Here is a 23,156-nt window from a genome sequence, read left to right on the forward strand (position 1 = left end):
GGCATGTCCATAAGGGATGCCTGAACATCGCCCGAAAAGTTGGCGGACCTCAGCCAGGCGTGGCAGCGAACCGCCACCATCGTTGCAATCGCCCTGCCTAGTGAGTCTGTGGTATCCAGTCCAAACCGAACAGAATATCATGCTGCGTCCCTTCCCTCCGCGAGGGCCTGGGCTAGCTTTGGCCGGACCTCCACCAGACACTGCGGCAGCACTTCCGCAACCGTATCCCAACACGAGTGGGAATAAAGGCCCAAAAGGCAGGCGGTGTTGACAGACCGCAACCCCAAACAGAGAGGAGAACAGCTTCTTACCAAACTGGTCATACCTTATGGATTCCCGATCCGGAGGGGCGGTCGGGAATGCGGTCTGGGAGGTTGAGACCTGGATCACCAGGCTCTCATGGGTGGAGTGAACGGACAAGAAACTGGGGTCACACGGAGCCGGGCGGTGGCGTCAGGCCACATTTCGATCCACAGGGAGACCTGTGGAGGGCTTGGACCAGGTGCCCAACAGTACCTCAGTGAGGGCCTCGTTGAACGGCAGGAGAGGCTCCGAGAAGCTTGCCTGCGGTTTGAGGACCTCAGTGAGGAGGCCGCGACTGGGAGGTCAAGAGCCAAGGCCATGGCTGACCGAGTCAACACCACGCTGTATGCAGCCCCCTCCTCTGTAGCCACGGAAGGAGGAGGAGACACAAAACCAGTGTCGGGCGAAGTGTCCAGACCCCTGGCCTCCCCAAGTTTGTCCGCTCAGTCCTGGCTCAACTGGCACTGCAGCGCCAGAGGGTCCTCAGACCCCTCCCCTTCCTCCATCTCCTGAAAGTCAGGGAGAAATGATGGAGCCGGATCGAAGGTGAAGGACTCACCTGTCGGCGAAGACGGTGCCCGGCAGCGCGGTCCGACGCCGGATCTGGACCGGGCGGGGATCGGGGACGACGCAGCCAAAGGACGGCGCCGGGGGCGACACCCTTGGTGACGACGCCGGCGGAGGGGTCGTAAGGTCGACCGGCGTCGACACAGATCGAGGCCTGGATCCTGAGGAGCCCTGCGGCGCCGGGGCCAAAGCACCAGACGGCGCCGGGGCCGAAGCCCCCTTCGGCTCCCAGACGGGGCCGCCGTACCCGAAGGCGCCACTGCGGGACCCGACGGAGAGAGCGAGCGACCTCATGGCCATGAGGAAGGTGTCTATCTCCTCCGACGTCGCATTCAGCCCAGGGACCAGCGGGTATGGAGCTGGACGGGGCAGTGTCGCCCGAACCCTCGGCCGCAAGTCACGTGAGCGTCGAGGGGAGTCAGAAGAGCGATGTCACTTCTTGTGCCTCGACTTACCTGAGGACTTTGAGCCAGACGAGTGGGGACGACTCGCCGAGCTATGATGACTGTGGCCCCGCGACCGGTCCCTCGACCTCCTCCTGGACCGGGACCTCAAGCGGCGCGGGGCAGACTGCCGGATCTAGAGTCGCTTACGGGACCACTCCCGTCTAGCTTTCGACATCAAGGCCTGGCAGTAGGGGCACGACTTGTCATGGTCGGCCCGAGGCAATAAAGGCACCGACGGTGGGGGTCGGTAACCGACATTAGTCAGTTACAGTCGTCGCAGGGCTTGAACCCGGGCATCCCTACCGGCACCGGAGTCGACAAAGTACTCGAGAAGATCCAAAATAGATTGCAAAAAGTTAGTCAAAAGTGACTAAGGAGTACTGCTCTTCCGGATCTGCGCTAGCTGGCGCGGAAAAAAAGAAGAAGTGACGTCAGCGCGCGAGGGCGGCGTCTAAGTAATCCGACAACGTCATCCCGGCGCCGACGACGGACACGGTACTGCTATGCAAAACTTTCCGGATCCAGTCTGACGCCTGGGGATATTCTAAGGTACGGAATCCAACACTAACCTGTTTCTTTCAGATTATAATTAAAGTCTTAGTAATCAAAAATGTAATTACATTTTGGAAGGAATACAGATGGGGGGGACCAGAAAAAAAACTTGGGGCATTGGTAAACAACAAACTTTGCACTTCTGGTGGGTCTGCAACACATTTGATAGCTGAAGACAGTTTCATATGTTCGAAATCTATACAGCTCCTTCCATTTACTGCATCAGACAAGAAAAACTAAAAAGATAACTGGATTATATTTAAAAAATATATATATAATTTCCAAAATTGAATGGAGCTGCTGGGCCTGATAATATACTAGCAGTCACAAAAGAGAATGTGGTAAAAAACTATGTAAAAAAAAGAATCAACCCGATTTCAGTGGATAGTAGAAACTGGAAAGTTCCCTGATTCTTGCAGGGAGGTACATTATTAAGCCTTTCCTGGAGTAGGTGGGCGGGAGTATCTACATACATTATGAGCTAATCAGCCTTTGAGATGTCTCCAAGAGGATCTTCTCCACAATACTGCCTTTCAAGCGCAGGTCTTGAAAACAAGCATTTACCTATAAAACAGGGAGGCTGTTGAGCAGGCCACTCCACAATGGATCACTACATTGCCATATGGCCAATTGTGAAGAAGTCCATTGAGACAAATCAGTGGTTATCCTGCTGTATTAGAATCTTTGCAAGAGACCAATCCAATTACCTATGTATATATTTCTGGTTAGGTGACCAGAGGTCAATTGGACATACGCAATGCTTGTATTAAAGGCAATGGACTCGGAGGAGAATTCCTGGATCTCATTTTACCCCATAATCTCCCTCTCTCAACCATATCAAATGTACAGAAGTCCATAGTATAGAAAGAAAGGGTATTTTAGATTTAGTGGAGAGTAATTTAAGTAGAATGTTAAACCCATCAAAAGGGTCAACGACACAAAGCAGTAACATTTTAAAACCTTTGTTTTTAAAATATGGGGTCTACATGAGAGAACATCAACTTCTTATCCACTTAGCGACTCTTGGATGTTACGGTTAAAATGGGTCACTTTGTAAGGCCTCTGAGAAATGTGGATAATTTAACGTGTTATGATGGGAAAATGTTATAAATTGTCCTTTGGTTTTATGGACAATTGAGTTAATAAACTTTTCTTATTAAGAGAATAGCATCCCATTTTGTAAAGGGCAGGTTGCGGTGAAAAATAACGAATGCTCTGACACTGTACACACTCAGGCTCACACTCAGGCTCTCCAAAGCCGGGAGAGAAGATTGAACCAAGCTTGCAAGTGGGTAAAGGGATAAAGAATCAAATCCAAGCAGTACTTAAGACTGGGTTGGGGACACAGTCAGTCCCACAAGCTTCCAGATGAGCTCCATTACAGGTGTTTGATCCCAGTTTCAGGAGGGATGGGGGAACAAAGATTAGGTCACCAAGGATATTTTCTAGGTGTTTCACTACAGAAGAAAGTCAAAGGGCACCACCATGACCATATGACTTGCAAATAACTTTCGCTTTGTGCAAAAATTGGTAAAGCAAATTAGGTCCACCTTCTGAACACCAAAAGAATGGGTGGCTTATGGCAGGCAATTCCAAGATGCAAACATGGCTCAGCAAGGGAGCCGGTGTGTGTGTGTGTGTGTGTGTGTGTGTGGGGGCAGGGGGGGCATGAGGGGGGGGTGGGCATGGTTGTGAAAGTGGCATAAGGGGAGGAAGCGGACGGAGATTCTACCGCAAGCAATTGAAAGGTCAACCAAGACTACCATAAGGGGAAGACGTGAATGAGCAGCACAGGGCACATGCGGATAGAGTCCTTCAGATTGTCAAGAAGAAGAAAAAAAAAATCACAACCATGCAAACAAGACTACAGAAGTTAGTATATATATATATATATATATTTTTTTTTTTTAAAGAGTCTGAAGTTTCTCTGGCTACTGAACACAACTAATAGCAGAAACAATGGTCAGATTATATTGCTCTTACCCTCTGGCTGCGATCTCTTCAGATCACCTGGCGATAAAGTCTCTCCTCCTTTGCAGGGAGTTACTGGTGACTTCTCCATATCCTTGCTAGGGGTCTTCAGAGAACAGTCGTCCACCTTGCTTGAGGATTCCACAGGCAGGGCCGCCTCCTGGAAACATGCCCCCGGTGACTTCTCCATTTCCTTTTTGAGGACCAGGAGAGAATGTTCCACTACCTTCTTCATGCTCTCTAGCGGCTGTTCAACCTCCTGGCTTGGGGTCCTTAGTGAATTTTTTATGCCCTCTCCAGGGGCGTGGAGCAAACACTCCGCTCCGGTGAACGCGTTTTCCGTTGGCCGCTTACCTTCCAGACCTGGGGATGGTAGACTGAGCTCCAGATCCTGGCATTCACAGCGGGTCACCAGGAGATGCAGCTTCCGCTTGTACTTCTCACACTCCGCTTCCAGCGTCTTCACTTTCACAACATATTGTTCGCACTGGATGTCGCGTTCCGCTGCAGAACAGGAAAAAGACAGCGTAAGGCATCTTGCTACCGAGGTGTCTGACAAGCAACTACTAGCATCTTTCTCTTAGGCCTCGAAACCATTATCAGCCCTGTGGCTAAACTTTTGAACTAGCAACAACTGCCACAGGAGCTCCTGGGTAAACACACTGTCTCTCAATGGTCACTTTTGTCTTTACATCTCTAGAACACTGCTAGGAACAAATTCATAAACATTCAAAAGAAGGAAAAAAAAAAAAAAAGAAGACTGTTCATAGAGTATTATTTGTAGACATAAGAAGGCCAAGTTTATGGCCATAGATCACAAGGTAACTCACAGCATGGCAACAAACATTCACTTGTGTGCAACAAAGACTAAGGTGGTTTGTACATGCTGGGGCACAGAGTTACGACTATCGTGGGCGTTTACTGTAGAACTTCCTTATAACACCCTCAGACAAGACTTCTCACTCTGATGTAGGCTTTCTTTTTGGGAGATTGGAGGGGAAGGAGCAATGACAGACTTCTGGTCTCATGAATAATGCAGTTTGACAGCTTCACAGTCTGATGTTCTTTCACAGATCAGGGGAGGTGTGGACTAGATGTGATGGAGTGGGAGGTCTCTATTAGGGCGTCTAAATCAACCCAACCGTCCACCACCTTGCAGCCCCTCGCATCCACCTCTGGACATTGTATTGTATGTATATAGGACCCCGTACAAACCCTTCATCTGGTACAGTGAAACCAACAGAAGGGCATCAAAATAGCAGACAAGCCCCTTGGCGAGTGCCATGTTCATTGAGCCAAAAGTGTAGAGGCCTTCATGGTACAGGGCCTGAAAGCTTTGACCCATACTGACCACAGGGCAGGTGAGCACCAAGGGTTTCCCACTCACTCGCAGCTTCAAAAACATTCTTCAGCAAACACATATCGGAGTCCACCAGCAAGCAAAGATGTTGCCGACATCACGGGAGTAGCGCCGGGACACCCCCGTTGGGGGGGGGGTAGCCGCACGCTTTATAAGCTTCAAAAATGAATGAATAAACGAATGCAGGCTTGGATTTGGACTAGTTAGAGCTTACTGTGGGCTCACGTTCCCCAGGGTGTACTCACACCTAAGTCTAAGACACAAACAACGAGACTGCGGTCTGGAACTCGCAAATGATCAAATTTGAACAACTAACATTCCAAATGAAAATCCATTCAGAGGACTGCAGAGGCAGCCAATGGAATACCATTCTGAATACAATGTTTGGGAGCACAGTTCTTGGGCACATTATAGGTTTTCCATTGACCACTCGAGAGCAAGTGCCCTGAAGGGTGCTGCCGATACGTATGGTTTCACGCGTTTCTGGCCAACAGGGATATTTAGAGGATCGTTTTCTATTTGATGGGCTCAGGAGCCAACATTGTGGACCATTCTCAGACACTGCACCGATGGCTCCAGCTGCACGTAGACAATGTCGCAGGATACTTGCAAACTCATGTCCATGAAACGCGACCTGCGGATTTATACGGTAAAAGAAAGTTGAATAGAGCGATGAGCCGGTTTAAAATGTTAATTGCCACCAATCAATGATTGTCTTAAATGTTTGCAAAACCTACAGAAGGTCGCATTCCGTAGAAAATTAGACAACACGTGCACATCGTTCGTAATACAAGGTGCATCGCTTTATTGCAGTATTTGTTGGGTTTCCAAATATGCCTCAACCTTCAGGTTTTCCCCCTGTTGACGCTGTAGCATCAGTGGAAGCTTCTCTTTGCATTAAACAGCCAATCAGAACTGTACAACACAATAGGTATTTGTTAGGCAGGTTTTCCATTGGGAGAAACATTAACATTTAAGCAAAAGGCGCTAAAAAGAGATAAAGGGTGTTCTGGATTCTTCTGAAGCTCGAGGGCCATCTTTAAATAACCGCAGCTTTAAAAACGGTCTGGTGTTATAGCCTATTTCCATGAACAGTGAAACAAAATATTTTCAGGGAAAACAAAATCCATTCTTCCACTCAGTTTGAATTACATTTAAATATTTAAAGTTATTTCCTTGTACGGACAAACACCCTTCCCTTCGGTTGTGGATATTACCTCCATCAGGGTAACATTCTCAGCTGTAATGTCTGAGGAAAGGACTTCTGTCTAGAACAGAAAATAAAGTACATATTTAAGTTGAATTCAGAGTAGAAAGAAGGATTAATGGCGTCTTTGTTCATGAAAATTCATGTTTAGATCCCTCTGCCCTCAAAGCAAGAGTTCTTTCGAGTGGACACTGCGATTAAATACCTGTTGAGTCCCAGACAACTGCACAAGACCCCTTACAATACTGTCTGCGGGTCTTTCTTGTTTTTGTACAGAGATGCTTGCTGAGCCCGAGCTACAAAGCGTGAATACAGCTAACTTGAAAGTGAAGGCAAGTCTGAAGGCAAAGCTGCAACACAAACATATAAAGTAAGAGAAGAAAGCCCTTTATTACCAACTGCAAATGTTCTGTGCTCAACCATCGCTGCTCAGAAGCTTTGATGAACAAATGCAGGTCTCATCTGGAGAGGCCTTTAAAAACATGTCAGGGTTCGACTGGAACCGAATTCTACATCTTTTCTGCGCTGGGCACGAGCTGAACTTCATCCAGGATGGTTCAATGGATCTGAAAGTTGAGAGAAGACGCCCACCTACGGGCAGCGCTTTGCCAGGATGTGGGCGCTACGCTTGAACGGACCTTAGGCTGATAGAAGGTTAGTCCCAGACCAGTTAAAGTGATGCCAAACTACGGAGACCCCAGGTGGACACTCGTGGCCTGTTGTACTAGTATTCCACTTCCAAAAAGTGGCGGTAATTTGTGTCCCCACTTTTTGCGATTGGAAAAGTATTTTGCGAACCAACCTATGTACCAATGAGTCATTAAAAAAAAAATACAGAATTGCACAGGGGAGCAGCGGGGGCACAGACTGCCCCCCGACAGAATAGCTCCAGCGAAGGCTGAAGACACTACAACAGACACTGGACACTACTAGCAGCTCAATCGAGGCCACTGAGCAACACTAAAGTAATAGTATCCAAGGGGGACGGAACGCCGCCTTGGACTAGTGCACAGCAGTCGGATTTATACTGGTGTGTAAGAATCCGTGAGATAGAGAAACTTCAAGTCAGCCCTGAAACACTACCACAGGCTCCTAAAAGAAACACCTTAGCACACCGCATTGAAGCAAGCTACAACCGCAGCAAGGAACTCTTTACCATTGTGGAGGAATTCTCCAACCCCAGTGCCACCAAGAATATCATAACACCTTAACACGCTTGCGGACTTCCTTCCATGACAAAATCTTGTCCTACAAAAACTTCCAACCCTCAAACCATTGCCGACAAGAGAAACCAGCCCACAACCACGAACACAAACCAGGAACACCTCTGTACCGAATGGGACCTCCTCACAATGCAAGACACCATCTCCAGCATGAACTCCGTACACTCAAGGGGACCCACACACCCGTGTCCCCACTACATCTTCAACCTTGGAAGCTAGACACTGAGACGAACTCAAAGGTCCTGGGCACCTACAACACACCGGCCTCCTTCCCTGAAGGCCGGAAACACTCAGAAGTGAGGCCCCTCCTGAAGAAACCCTCCGCCGATCTCGAGCTGAAGAACAATCGATTCATCTCTCTGCTCCCATTTCCAGCAAAGATCCTCAAAAAGGTGAACAACAAGCAACACACCCACCACCCAGAGCATCACCACCACCTGGACCCCTCCCAATCCGGATTTCAAGCTGACCACAGCCCAGAGACGGCCCTGACAGCAGCCACTGACTACATCAAAACCCTCCTGGACTGCGGCGAAACGGCAGCCCTAATCCTCCTGGACCCATGAGCCGCATTAGACAGTCTCCCACTGCACACCGACCCACAGACTCCACCACATTGGGATCCAGGGAATCACCCCCAAATGGATCGCCTCGTTTCTCTCCGGAAGAACCCAGGGGACCGGTTTTCCACCATTCACGTCAGAACCCAAGAAGATCATGTGTAGAGTTGCCTAAGTGTCATCACTCAGCCCCACCCTCTTTAACAGCAACATGACTCCACCTGGCTCACTCCGTCAGATCACACGGACTCAGCATCATCTCATATGCAGACGACACAAGCGGAGTAAAGACCCTTTCACCGCAAGAGCCAACTTCCCCTCTTGCAGCAGGACATCACCAAATGGATGAGAGCCAAATGTCTGCAAATCAACACTGACAAGATGGAAGTCATCTTTGGGAAGAACACCTCGATCTGGAATGACTCATCGTGGCCGTCAGTCTCAGCCCACTACCAGTCGCAACAGCAACCTCGGCATCCTCTTGGACAGCAAGCTCGATGAAAAAACAAGTCAGAGCAGTCTCATCAGCCTTTCTCACATCCTCCGCGACATCTTCAGGTGGCTCCCAGTCAACACCAGACAGACGGTCACGCAGGCCCTCATCAGCAACAGGCTGGACTATAGAAACACTCAACGTAGGAACCACGGCACACCTCCTGAAGAGACTAAAGACAATAGAGAACGCAGCAGCAAGACATCCTCGACCTACTCAGAAGGACCCACATCAGTCCCCCCTTCAAGAAACTACACTGGCTCCAGATACAGAAGAGATGCCAGTTAAAGATGCTGACCCACACTTACAAGCCCTACACAGCGATTGACCAGCATACCTCAAACTACTGACCTCCCACCAACCTACCAGACACCTCCGGACCGCCTCCCGAACCCTCGCAGACACCTACCATCGATCCTTCTCTCACCTGACAGCCAAGACATGGAACTCCCTTCCTTTACATCTAAAGACCGCCCCATTATTCTAACAATTTAGAAGAAACCTCAAAACCTGGTTATTAGAATGAGAGGTGGCCAGCAGCAGCCACAAACGCCCGAGACCCTAATGGGTGAGGTGCTGTGCTATATTAATAAAATGAATGATTGAACCCACCACATCACAGATGGGACAGAGGGAAAAAAAATCTACCTTTATAAAGTGTTCCAAGAAAGCTTTAGGGCTAAAAAAACAATTATGACTTAGCCAAGTCATACACACGATTGATCAGCCAATAGCTCACTAATCCTGCAGACTGGAATTACTACAAAAATAAAAGGTGCTGTTGTCGCCACTAGTTTGAAGTCATCGGAAGCAAAGACTTCATAAGGTTTGAGTTGCAGCGCAGTTATCCATTCAAAGCTCAAATCAGGCTGTACTTGAAAACCTTCATCACACCAGACAACGCAGCCAACGGTCCGGCTGAACTCATCCGGGTGATGAATAGACTAGTACATTCAAGTTTCATGCCCACCATGAAGGTCAGCGAATTTAATCAGTTCCTGTGCAGAATATCAATATAATCAGTAGACCGGTCCTTAGGCAGAGCAAGGAAATCCACAGCTACAGCACACACGTCCAACGCATGACACATGTAGGTAATCACGCATATTTTAATGAACTGCTCTTTCATACATCATCTATAAACATTTATGGACCAAATTAAAAAAAATACTGGAAAATGTTGTATGGTAATCTAACTTTTTTATCATCAGAAAAGATCCCTTAGGGGTGTACGTTGGCTAAATTCAGGGAGCGACCACCACCAAGGTGTAAATGCTGCCCCATATTGGAGCTGATAGAAGCTGTACAGGGCAGGTCGAGTCCAAGGGTGGGTGGAGTCCAAGGGCTGGTACGCAGTGGAATCTGGTGCAGTACGAAAATTAAAAGCCTATCATGGATTAGCAGAGCTCTTTAAAGAATATTTTTTACTAGAGATGGAGCACCTCAAACAGGACATTCCCTACAGAATACAATATGGGGCCTGGTTACTACTGGACGAGAAACCAGCAGGCAAACTGCAGTTTGTATGCAAATATGCTATTAGATTTGGGGAGATCTCACAATCCTTAATCTACCAAAGATTGGATTACAATCCAAGTTTTTGGGATCCAAGATCAGCAACTACACAGCAATGTCACCACAACAGGCAAGAGGCACGCTCCTCGCTTAGACCGTGCGTGCCCGTACACTCATGGGCGAGCACCTCTGGGCCCACTATGGCTTTAGCAAAGGCAGATCTCCTGGATAGCCACCGGGTGTTCAAGACTGATCTCCGGGATGAACTTAAGCAGGATTTAACAAAAAGTCGACTGGACTCCGGACTTGGGCAATCAAATCACGGTCCTCAGAGAAGACGTGGACTCAGTGAAGCAACACTGTGGACACTGAAGCACGCCTGGAAGTAACGGCGGCGGCTCACACCGCCATGTAGGCAATCCGCTCGCTATGGAGTCCCAATTCAGGATGACTTCGGACAAACTTAAAGACTTCGGCTCAAGACGCAAAAGCCACAACCTCACAGGCCTGAGTGAGGAAATCGTGGACACCAACCTGGAGAGCTTTGTGGTTGGGATGCTCTCCTCCTTGCTGGGGGACGCCGACCTCAAAATAATGGTGGAACAGGTGTATTCAGCAGGCCCCCAGAGACCATCACAGCAACAGAGCCCATCACAGCAACAGAGCCCTAGGGACATGCTTGTGAAGTTTCTCTACTGCTCATAGGGAGTGAAGGCTCTACAGCACTCAAGGAAAGTTGGTGAAGTGTCCTTCCAGAATCTCTTGCCTGGTCTTTCAGTACCAGTGGCGCTCAGCATTCCAACTCACCATGAGAAAGCTTAGAGACTATGTCAGGCGGGCTTTGTGAAATGATGTAAGGTCCGCCAATATATGTGTTTAATTAGATAGCTTTATTAGGGGAAAGCTTCAGTATGCCTGTAAATAGAAAGCCTGGGTCTAACTGTCTCTACTGGAATCTGGCACATCCAGTGTTCCAGATTCCAGCTACGACATCACCAAGATACCACACATCCCCCTTCGTAGCAAATTAACAATGTCAACTAAAGTAAATGAACAGAATAATCAAACATAAAGTGACAGTGAACATGAAAGGTATAAGAAAAGAAAATACACAACATTCGTAATGAACAGTCAGTGATCAATAATTCACATAATAATCCTTGTGCCATGCAGGACGTTGACGATGTCTTTGCACAGATTGATCGGAAGAAGAACCATCACATGTACTGGTGAACTTTCTCCAATTCCTACTACTATTTACAGATTTGGAGAACGTGAGACACAGAATCAGACTTTACATCAGGCCACAACCATTGGGGAATTTTGACAATTTTGGACATATTCTACATCAGGCCACAACCATTGGGGAATTTTGACAATTTTGGACATATTCCACACATTACCATCAGATAATTCCACAACCTGACGCCCAACACGAAGAACTTTCAAAAGGATTAGAAAATTTAGATTCACCAGATTTAACAAATCTACCTTTTTTTACTCTAACCCAGTCATTGACATTGATAAGAGAGTTTTTCACATCTCCAACAACTCTATCCCTCTTATCCTTCTCCTCAAGAAACAGGTCATTCATCCAAGATTGATACATGTTGGTAATACATTTCCTACCTCTCATTTTTTCAAAAGGAGTTAGATCATGCATACTTCTAGGAGTATTTCTGTAGCACCACAATATTTCACTCAAAGTTTGTTTACAATCCTTCCCATGAGACATTGCCAATTGTAAACCTTCTTTAAAAACTCTAATCCACCTTTCAACAATACCATTACTTTGTGGGTAATAAACAGAAGGTTTGTGAATAATTCCATGACGTTGAAAAAACTCTTTCATTTCCAAAGAAACAAATTGTACCCCATTGTCACTAGTGATAGATTCAGGAAACCCTTCTCTCAAAAATTTCGTTTAAAAATTGTATAACAACCTTAGAAGTCACGTTAGGTACAATTTTTACTTCAGGCCTCTGAGACATTTGATCAACAAGAATGATGGCATAGACCGAATTCTTGTTTAAACACAAAGGACCTGCAATATCCAATGAAATGTATTGCCATGCACGATAAGGTCTTGACACTGGTGGATGCTCATGAGTAATAGTTTTCTGAGATTTATCACTCAGGCAACATTCCATGCAATCTCTAACTTTACGTTCTATTGCTTTATCCATGGCTGGCCACCAAAATTCGCTCCTGATTTTCCTTTTCATACATGACATTCCTGGATGCCCTTCATGAGCCATTTCTAAAATGACTTGTTGCAAATTACATGGCACAATTAATTGCAACCCCCTAACTAAAAGTTCATTCTTCAGAGATAACTCATGAGCAACCCGAAAGAAAGGAAGAATATCTTCAGTCAAATCAGCCTTCCTAGGCCAAGATGATTTTACATATTCAGTAACTTTCTTCAAAATTACATCATTATCACAAGACAGTTTCCACTCTTTTTCCTGAATACAACCTTTAGACACCTCACAAATTGAAATCACATTATCCAAATCATTATCCTCTTCAACCACATTGTCATCAGGGACTGGCAATCTTGATAAGCAGTCAGCTAAAATATTTCTTATCCCTGGAAGATACTCAATTTTAAAATGAAAATCTTGCAATTTATACTGCCATCGTGCAATCCTAGAAGTAGCTTTACCACACCCCTTTGTCGTGAATAAATCAACCAGGGGGCGATGGTCTGATCTTACCTTAAAAATGGTACCATAAACATATTTTCGGAAATATTCAATTCCCCACCAGCATGCGAGTGTTTCCTTTTCCAACGTGGAGTATTTAAATTCTGCTCCCCTTAATGGTCTGGATGCAAAACCAATGTTAACCAAATGACCTTTTTGATCTTGCATCAACACCGCCCCTATGCCTACATTACTAGCATCTTAATTATAGAATTAAATTCAGTGTTAAATGTAGCTAACGCAGGAGCAGCAGAAATAAAAAAATTTCAGTTCACCAAATTCTTTTATACAGTTATCATCCCACAAAAATGATGAGTTTTTTTTCATGAGATTTCTCATATGTACAGTCTTGTCAGAAAACAAAGGTATACATTTCGCATAATATTCTGCGAGTCCTAAAAAGGATCTAAGCTGATCCTTGTTCTCAGGATCAGGAGCAGATTCAATGGCTCTAATCAAATTTTGCTTTGGAGAAATCCCATTTTTGTCAATCGAATGGCCCAAATAATCAACTGATGAAACTCCAAATTTACATTTCTCCTTGGTGAGTGTTAAACCATTGTCTTGTAAAATACAAAGAACCTTGTGTAAAATATCTGTATGCTCAGATGAATCAGCAGCAAAAATTAAGATATCATCTTGAAAATATAGCACGTTTTTAACATTTTTGAATAAATTGTGCATGACTCTTTGGAAAACAGATGATGCAGATATTAAGCCGAAGGGCATTCTTTTATACCTAAAAGCACCTTCAGACGTAATAAAGGAAGTGAGATGTTTACTCTCTTGATGCAACGCAATCTGATGGTAGGCATTAGATAAGTCAAGGGTCGAAAAAATGGATGCACCTTTTAATTTAGTAAACATCTCATTGATGTTGGGTAATGGATGTCTATCAACCCACACACAGTTGTTCAGATCCCTTAAATCGACACATAACCTAACTTTGCCGTTGGGCTTGTGAGCGACAACCACTGGAGATAACCATTCTGACGATTCTATCTCCTCTATGATATCTAAGTCACATAGCCTTTGAAGTTCAGCTTTAACGGCTTCTCTAAGATGTAAAGGGACATTCCTCACTTTATGAACTTTGGGAATTACATTTTGTTTGAGACTGATTTTATGCACAACATTTTTTAGTAAACCTAGTTTAGATGATGAAAATACACAAGGAAACCTTTTTTCCCATTCTGCAGCTGGGTCACTCTCTATATGTAAAATTAGATCAGAATACCCTAACACTTGGTCTGGGTGATTAGGATCCAATTTAATCATTAATTCTCTTTGTTGAGGCCAACCTAAAAGACATGAACCATCCTTCGCTACATAGACTTTAGAAGTAATAGTTTTGCCTTTAAAATTCAAAGTAGTAACAAAAAATCCTAAAATATCAATGTTTTTTTTTGCATAACCAAGTAATCTAATGTCGGGAGGTGATAAAGAAATGTTAGAGAACTCTTTTAACCACTCTTCCCCAATGAGAGTATGCCTAGCTCCAGAGTCAGTCATTATCTTTACATCAATGCCACCAATTTTCACGGTACAGTAGGGTGCATCTTTAGGATCAGTATTAATTTCATACACAGTCAAAAGGTATTCATCATCATCAGAATTGACTTCTCTTATATTTCCATCGTTTCCACTTCTCCGATCAGAATTCGTGTTCTTAAATTTGTTCTGGTTTCTGCACATCTTAGTGTAATGTCCTTTCAATCTACAGTATCTACATACTTGCCCTATAGCAGGACACTTTGTCATTTGATAAATGACCTGGAATTCCACATTTGAAACATATATAATCTTTTGACTGAGAGTACTGACTTTTATATTTTGCTTTACTAGCATTAGACTCATCAGCATTGCTTTTTTTATTGCATTAACTTCAGACACTTTTTGTTCAGCTAATTCTTTCAAACCCAACTTCATGTCTTCAAATTTATGAGCTATATCCAAAGCTTTGTCGAGGGTTAAATCCTCCGCATCTAATAACTTAGCTTGAAGTTTGACATCAGCCACTTTATGCACCATTTGATCTCGAAGCATTTGATCGTGAAATGTAGAATAGTTACATTTTGATGCAAGAATTATCAAGTCGTTCATGAATGAATCAATAGACTCGATGACGAGTTGGCCCCTACTAAGAAATTTGTGACGTAAAACGACTTCATTAATTTTTTTTATGTATCGTTTGTCTAATTGTTGAATAGCTTCTAGAAACACATCCAGCTCATCATCGGTTTGATTACCAATTGGAGGAAGGTGCTTCAAAATGTCTCTTCCTTCTGCACCTAGACAATGTTTCAAGATGGCAAGCTTACGTTTGTCTGTATAGTCATCACCTCCAATAGCTTCCAAATAAGCAAAGAATCCTTCTTTCCAACGTTTCCATTCTAAAATTGGTTCTCCAGGAGAAGACAGAAAAGCTGCAGGCGCAGTTAAACTCTCCATATCTGTGTTTGAATGATGTACACAACAATTCGTAAGAATATTTGATCAGCGGTTTGAATTTGGCATGAGAAGTGTATATGTTTAGAACCACCTTATTTAAAACCAATGCTTGAGATTCATTTGATTAATATATTAAGTTTTTGTAGAGAATGATGGTTGTTGACATATATTCATGAGATATCAAGTGAAGTAAGAACAATTTTGCCAAAGTTTTTCTTAAGTTTCACCAAAAGGACCAATTTCCCACGTTTTTATTAAATTAGTGATCCTTGAGCAAAAAAATAATAATTTGCCAAGTTTCGAACCAGCTTTTGCTATAAACGTTGATCGTCGTGTTCATTCCCGTTTTTTATTTAAATCTAAAATGGCCGCCACGTTGCGTCAGCTTTTCCCAATCCAAAATGGCCGCTACAATTCGATACTGGGATGTTCTTTCTTCCCAATTCAAAATGGCCGCCGCGTATCAGCGCGATGACGTCATGCATCCTTGCGCATGCGCACTGAATGCACTGAACGCTGATAATGGGAACATTTTTAAAATAGTGAAAGTCTCTCACCGTCTGGGACTCGGATATGGGGTTTTGACGAGGAGTGTTCAGGAAACGCTATTTACACTCCGAATTACCCCTCACGACGAGATGATGCACGACGAGATGGTACCACGATCTGCACATTGCAGGACTCCAGGCTTTGACGCTCCGTGTTTTCCAATCGTCGCCAGTGAAATGATGTCACTGGCGACGATTTGGTCTTTCTTTTGAAATAAGCAACAAATGCCATACAGCAATATAAGTTCGACAAGCAGCAGCAGCAACTTTGGGCATCGCCAATTACACTTCTGCTAGTAGCCCCCGGCACTATAATCCACAACCTGTGCACCCAGGGGGATGGAAGGTGGTTCTCCAACACGAATGAGCATACCTCCCTCTGAGCCTCGTGGACACAGTTGTAATTGTAATAGGTTCTGATAGAGCGCAAAACTGCCACCCTATGGGTATCCTGGCGCTTAGACTGAAAAAAAATAGCCATCATGCAAGCGGGCCAGAAGCATCAGGAAGAAGATGGACCAGTACTTGGGAAAGAGCCAAGTTTTCAGACTCTTTCTGAATTCGGTCAGAGAACTGATTTGTCCGATACTCTGAGGTAGCTCGTTCCAAAGATGTGCAGCAGCCACACTAAAAGTCCCCAACCCCCACCCACCCCCATCCTAGAACACTTGAATCTAAGGATCGTCATCAGACTTGCACTGGAGGAGCGAAGCTGCCTCTTGAGATGGTACCAGGTGAATTTTTTCCTGCAATGGAACTGGGCCCAATGCGTGTACCGCTCTGTGCACCATACAGAGCGTTTTAAAGTTGAGCCTTTCCTTGATAGGCAGCCAATGGAGGTCTCTCAGAACCAGGGTAGTGGAGGATCTGCGTTGCGTATTTAGCACCAACTTTGCTGCTGCCGACTGGACTCTCTGCAACCCCTGTAAGATGTACTGTGGTGCTCCCAAATACAGGGAGTTGCAGTAGTCCAGCCTGCTTAGCACTGTGCTTCTCACTACAAGGGAACGAGAGTCCTTTGGTAGTAGTGGGAGTATCTGAAGTAGCAAGCACATCAGAGAGAAGCACACGCTGGCGGTTTGGTTTGCCTGCGACTCCATTAGGCCCTGGGAAACAGGGTGCCGCCTGGGATTATCCACCAGCAGACCTGGAATCGGACATTCCATCCGGTGATCAAGACCGGCTTAAACTCTATGGTTTGTGACCCACAGGGACATTGCCTGTGGGTCCACTGGAGTTCCACAGCCTGCTGCCTTGAGAGACAAGGCAATTCGCGAGAGTGGACTTGCAGACCAGAGAATCCCTTTGGTGGACATGGCAGTGTGACTCTGGGATGGACACTGGAGCAAAGTGGCCCCAGTCAATGAAGAGGGGGTGTCAAGCACAGGAGACAGCTCCTAGCAAGAAAGATTCAGCTGACGGGGGCGGGAGGGAGATCCACAAAATCTCAGCGGCGGACAGACCAGCCGAGTAGAATATTCTACTTGGCGGGACTTGGTCGAGCTGCAGAGAGGGACCGCCTGGCCCAGGTGTTATAAGCATGGCGTGACTAATCTGCCTCCTACTGTGGGTGGACGGAGTGGACGTCCCCGTCCGTGTTCACCAAATGACACATTCTGGTCACCTCTTGATATTGCTTTTGCTTGTTCTCTTTCCTTTATCAGTTAAGATTTCTTTTTGGGGGATGAATTGAAGGGTAGGGGGGAAGAGGGAGTGGTACACCAGCTCCACCACATCGACCATTGTTTTGCTGTGCTCCCACACTGGCACACCTCACTAGCGACCCACCTTGATTCAAATTATTTCACTTAATGTACAAGGGCTGAATTCCATAAATAAACGTGGTGCAGTTTGGTGTGCATGCCACACCGGATATAATATGCGTTCAGGAAACTCACCCTCTCAGGAAGGATCAGGGGAAAATGACACAGGGCATACACCTCAGTTGCAGAGCATTAGGGAAGGTAGCAACATATGAGACAATCTCCACTATGAGGTACCCCATGCCACGCAGACAAGCATTACACACGTGCAGACGGACTCGGGCAGTTCTGCACGATGGTAGCCGACGCACGAGTTCTCATTCGGAGGCCTCACCTGGCAGATGCACGGATCAACGTGTACATCAGTGCCACAATTCTAAATCTCTCATCACAGAGCGCAGAACAAATTTGTCCTTCTCCAGAGGCCATTTACACAACTCTGATTGGTGTGGCCCGAATTAATACATTTTTCTTCACTACATTGTGTAGCCACCAGTGTCAGCCCCCCTTCCCCTCTATGGGTGCCCGGCTGGGTCCCAGGTGAGTAAACGCCCTTCATTTATCACACTATCACTTCCCTGAGGTGCATGTTCTTTCAGGCTGACCTGACACCCTCCTTTTCAGATGTCCCTACATTAATAGGTCCTGAAGAGACCTCTCATTGCACTAGGCGTCGAAACGCCGTCGACGAAAGCAAAGCGAACCATTTTCTCAGTGCCTAATATTTAATAAGGAGCCTGTTATAATCATTTATTTGCTCTAATGGTCGACTTTACAAATGTTGGAAACCAATTGTATATGTTACCAATATGTCACCATTGTGTTTTTAGGTTCCATGTTTACTGGGGACACAATCACTGTTCTTTTGAAAAATGTGTAAATTTGTATTTATACTTGTATAAATAACTACTATTGAGTATTTGACTGGGTATGTTTTTTTCTCCTTCTGACATGGGTATAACCGATAGACATTGCGATTGCCCATTTCAGTACCACATCCTTTGTCTTTTCCCACAGGCATCGCTGTTTGTTTATAAAATACTTACCCAGGATCCATGTGAGTAGGGTTTCCCTCGTTTCATGTATTCGACGCAGACAAGGATAGCGTTTGCCCTCATCTTGATGGGGTCCCTCAAGGGCGGTCCTCTCAATAGTCATAGCGTATGCTCCTAACTCCGCCCAAGGTTATTTTATTGACTTCGAGAAACAGATAGGTATTGCACAAGGCAATATTGTACCGACCAGGGACCAATTTGGTATGGGACCCTCATCAGGACAGGGAGGGTAGGGGAGAAGGTTGGGGTGTCAGGGTCAGACAGAAAAGGGCACTTGCCGAGTAGGCTTACATTGTGCGTAGAGGGAATGACATCCAACATCGACAACTTTTACTTTTCTACTCTAATGTACACCGTACACACTCTCAGATCGACTATATACTGTTGAGTAATTCCCTTGCAGGAGTTACCCGCAATGGAGACATCGGGCCGAACTCTATCAGACAATGCGACAACTATCATCTAGTTTAACCTCTGAATGAAGAAGCCATGGGGAAACTGAAGACTCCCCCCATCTCTGCTCACTAAACAGGACAACAGGTTGATGAGAACGTTCAACATTGTGAAGGAAGGAGTGTTGGGGTGCCCCCTTTGAGAGAATGAGATACCTTTGAATCCCTTATTTAGAGGCCACTTTATAGCGGTAGCTGCAGAACATAAGCTCCTTGGAAGTGAAGAATGTAGAAGATGAGATACTTGACTTGAAAGAAGAGTAATCGACTGCCATCGCTCCACATTACATGGGAATTCACGAGGGCGAGAGGCCAGGTATGAGTGCATTATACCAACAAGGTGGAGCTTTCGCTGCTCCCTCTTAAAAATCATTCATACTTTGCGGGAGACGAAGCTGGCACCTCCAAACAGACTCCTGCGGGGTAAGTGAGAGTATGTTGGAGAAATCAGCACCTCCTCTGGGACCACGATAGGGGGCGGTTTGGGAACAGTAGCGGAATTCTGCACATATTACAATCAAGCCTCTCAATGGAGGCTTGTCCCACCCAGAAAGTGAGCAGGCAGCTTTTCTGCAGGGCGTTCACCTCCTCAAACTCACTAATGAACGAGACTCGTTAGAGGGCCCAATCCTCCCAGAAGGTCAAGCAAGCCATTAAAACTTAAAGCCGAATAAAGCTACCATGCGGGATGGCCTGACAGCCCAAAGTTACAAAAGTCTTCAGGAATGTAGCATTGTTTAATTTTATCACCAACTTTGGTATTATACAACTATTTTCACCAATATTCAGACAGTCACCTCAAACTCTAAACACTCATTTCTAATGGGACTCTAGCATGAGGCTGCTTAGGATTAGATCATATTGACAAATGGTGCTGACACAACCGGATTGTTAATTCAAAATTAATGGTTCATTCTCCTTATTCACAAGGCATCCATCAGCCTTGCAAAAGTGCAAACATCAATTGCCCAAGTGCAGGTGAGGTATGCCTGTCGGTTGTCCAGGGTCAGATAGCCCACAGTGAACCCGAAGCTGGGCGTCTGAAACACAACAGGGCCAGTCTCCAAACCATACGCAAACATGATGACACTGAAAGCCTTTGCAAGGAGTGTGTTGTGCTCAAGGGAATGTTATAGGTCGCTGCTACTCCTTCGCCAAGTCTATATTTTTAAAATGCACAAAGTGTATTTCCAGAGGTCCTCGACAGGTCCAGGCGGACATGTGGCCACCTTGACCCAAGACGAAGCAGATGCCAAGAACCATTCCTCCACAACCTGCCCTAGTAGATTCACAAGAAAAGCAGAGCGCTCACGTCAACTGTACCACATCTCGCCCAGGCTGTCATTTTCCATCATTAATTACTATAGGTGCATGAAAACACAAACAGGTGGCACAGCCTGAATCCCAATGGACAATGGATAACTTAAATTATGACCATCCTAAAAAACTGCAGCAAAGCCCCTGGCCATCCATGGTCACTATAGTGTTAATAGACTCCTCCAGTGGGGCGCTGAGTGTTGATGTACATGCCTATTCAGTAAGTTTGTCTCTACTACAATTAGGACTTTAGTAAATGTGTGCTTGATTAATTGTGCCCATCCAGTCATGCCACTGCAATTTAATGTTTATATCTCAACTATACAATGGCATTTGTCTTAGAGACAGAGTTGCTCACTGAACAAGTTCTTGCCTTCGGTAAGACTTTCTGGTGAACTATCCCCCTTGCACAAATTTCCCAGTGAGTACGTGTGCATCATAAAAAAACAAAGTCCTATGGCACATGAGTTAGGAGCACCGTCAATCAGGACCTTGCACACGTAGGTATCACGTGCTGGACATCTGCACATTCATCACTGGCCACACTGTCCACGCAAGGTCGAGTCCCACCAGTAATAACGTTTGACCATTAATGTAGAACTCTAAAGCAGCAAGCAACATTCCTCACCGAATATGAGATTCCGGAGGACTATGGATTGATGAGAAATTGTATGAAAACCGGACGCACACCCAATGTAAACTGAACCATTCCTCAGACCTCGTGCCCCTAACTGTTCTCCTGGCCGAATTGTTGAACTAAACGGTTCCTATTTTGCTAAAATGCCTCTGTTTTTACTAAGGAATCTGAAGCCGAGCAACACCCCCAACCATTCCACAGAATAGTAAGTGAGGAAACGTCAGTTACATAGAGTATCCCCTAGAAAATTACCAGAGATTAAGACAGGTTCGGATGTATACTTATAACCGCAGATTCCTCTTCTTTAGAATAGATACTGAAGCAGTTTCTCCTAAGGTGAAGGGTCTGTGGTAAGGGCTAAAACCAAAAAGTCCGGCAGAACCAAACAGCTGAAATGTCCTTCCTGTCACAGCTGCCCATCAGGGCAGTAGTGCTTCGCGAATGTACACCCACATCTAGGCCTGGCTGAAGTTGAGAACAGGCACACCATGCACCAAAGCATTGGTATCAGCCTTTGCCCTGATGGAATGAGCCTTCGGTCCTTCGCAGCCCGCGTCTCAGACAATGCATAGCACATCTTGATGTGGAGGACTATCTACTTTTCTACACTGCCTGGTCTCTTTTTGCTCCAGATAATCCCTCAAACAGCTGATGATCCACTTGGTCTTTGGTGCAATTGAGGTAAAAATGTCAAGGTTCTTCTGGGGTCCAGCCTATGGAGTTAATGCACAAGTTACTACTAGTATAACGATATATCTGTAAGAGACATTAGTTAGTGAGATTCCTTACCTTAGAAAAATCCCCAGGCGTCAGACTGGATCCGGAAAGCTTTAGTCAGCAGTACCCCTGCGCGTCGATAGGCGTAATCATACGGCTTCGCGTGCGTCGTTTTTGCAGAGAGGACGTCGCTGGAGCTACTTAGACGCGCCCACGCGAGCTGACATCAGTTCTGTACACAACTTTCCGCAACAGGAAGGCAGAGCCATGTAAGATACTGACCACTGGTGCATTGCATAGAAACTAGGGCCCGAAACGATGACCTTAACCCTAGAAATCAGTTCACAGAATGGGGAGGATGGGTGGGGAGGTAAGGAATCTATCACTAACTAATGTCTCTCACAGATATATCATTACACAAGTAATAACTTGTGCATCTGAAAGAGACACGTTAGTGATAGATTCCTTACCTTAGTATAGATACCCCACCTATATCAACCCCTGTGGTGGTTCAGCTAATAAGATTGCACCAGAAAGTCACAGAGAACAGAGCGGCAAAAGAAGCCGTCCCTCCGGACCAGACTGTCAAGGCAATAATGATTTGTAAAAGTGTGCAGTGAAGCCCACGTGGCAGCCTGACAGATGTCTTGCAGGGGGACACCTCGTCCCAATGCCGTAGTGGCTGCTGTTGCCCTGGTAGAATGGGCACGCAGCCCCACCAGAGGTTCCTTTTTAGCCATAGAACAGGCCTTGATACACAAAACGACCCAGCGGGAGATAGTCCTCTTGTGAACAGCCCGGCCTTTCTTGGCACCTACGAATCCAACAAAGTGCTGGTCATCCACCCGGAATGCTTGTGTATGATTCATTTAAAAGGAGAGCACACGTTTTGGGTCCAGGCGGTGGAGCCTCTCTTCCTCTCTGGAAGGATGCGGAAAGAAAGTGGGCAAGGTGATAATCTGCCCCATGTGGAAGGCAGTGACAACCTTTGGCAAGAATGAAGTACGAGTGTGAAGCACAAACTTGTCCGGATGAACCGACAGAAAAGGAGGCTTACAAGAAAGAGCCTGAAGCTCACTCACTCTCCTGGCAGAGGTGATAGCCACCGGGAAGGCAGTTTTCAAAGCCAGGGACAATTGTGAAGCGGCTCAAAGGGAGTGCACATGAGAAGTCAAAACAAGATTCAAGTCCCACTGAGGCATTATGAAAGGAACAGGAGGGAACATATGCGTAGTGCCTTTTAAGAATCTCTCTACAACAGGGGACTTGGAAAGAGAAGGCTGATCTGGAAGCCTCAGAAAGGCTGAAATG

The 23,156-nt window shown here is 45.7% G+C and overlaps 1 protein-coding gene across 1 annotated transcript in view; it reads right to left on the reverse strand.

Annotated features, from left to right (window-relative positions):
- Nucleotides 1-3,831: 3,831 nt before the first annotated feature.
- LOC144751959 (uncharacterized) overlaps nucleotides 3,832-23,156 on the reverse strand; it is a 309,766-nt gene continuing 290,441 nt past the window's right edge. The window contains exon 9 of the mRNA XM_078639921.1: nucleotides 3,832-4,343. Coding sequence (XP_078496047.1) covers nucleotides 3,832-4,343 — 512 coding nt within the window. The remainder of the gene's footprint in view (nucleotides 4,344-23,156) is intronic.

The sequence above is a fragment of the Lissotriton helveticus genome, chromosome 4_2 (assembly GCF_964261635.1).
Source record: "Lissotriton helveticus chromosome 4_2, aLisHel1.1, whole genome shotgun sequence".
NCBI lineage: Eukaryota > Metazoa > Chordata > Amphibia > Caudata > Salamandridae > Lissotriton > Lissotriton helveticus.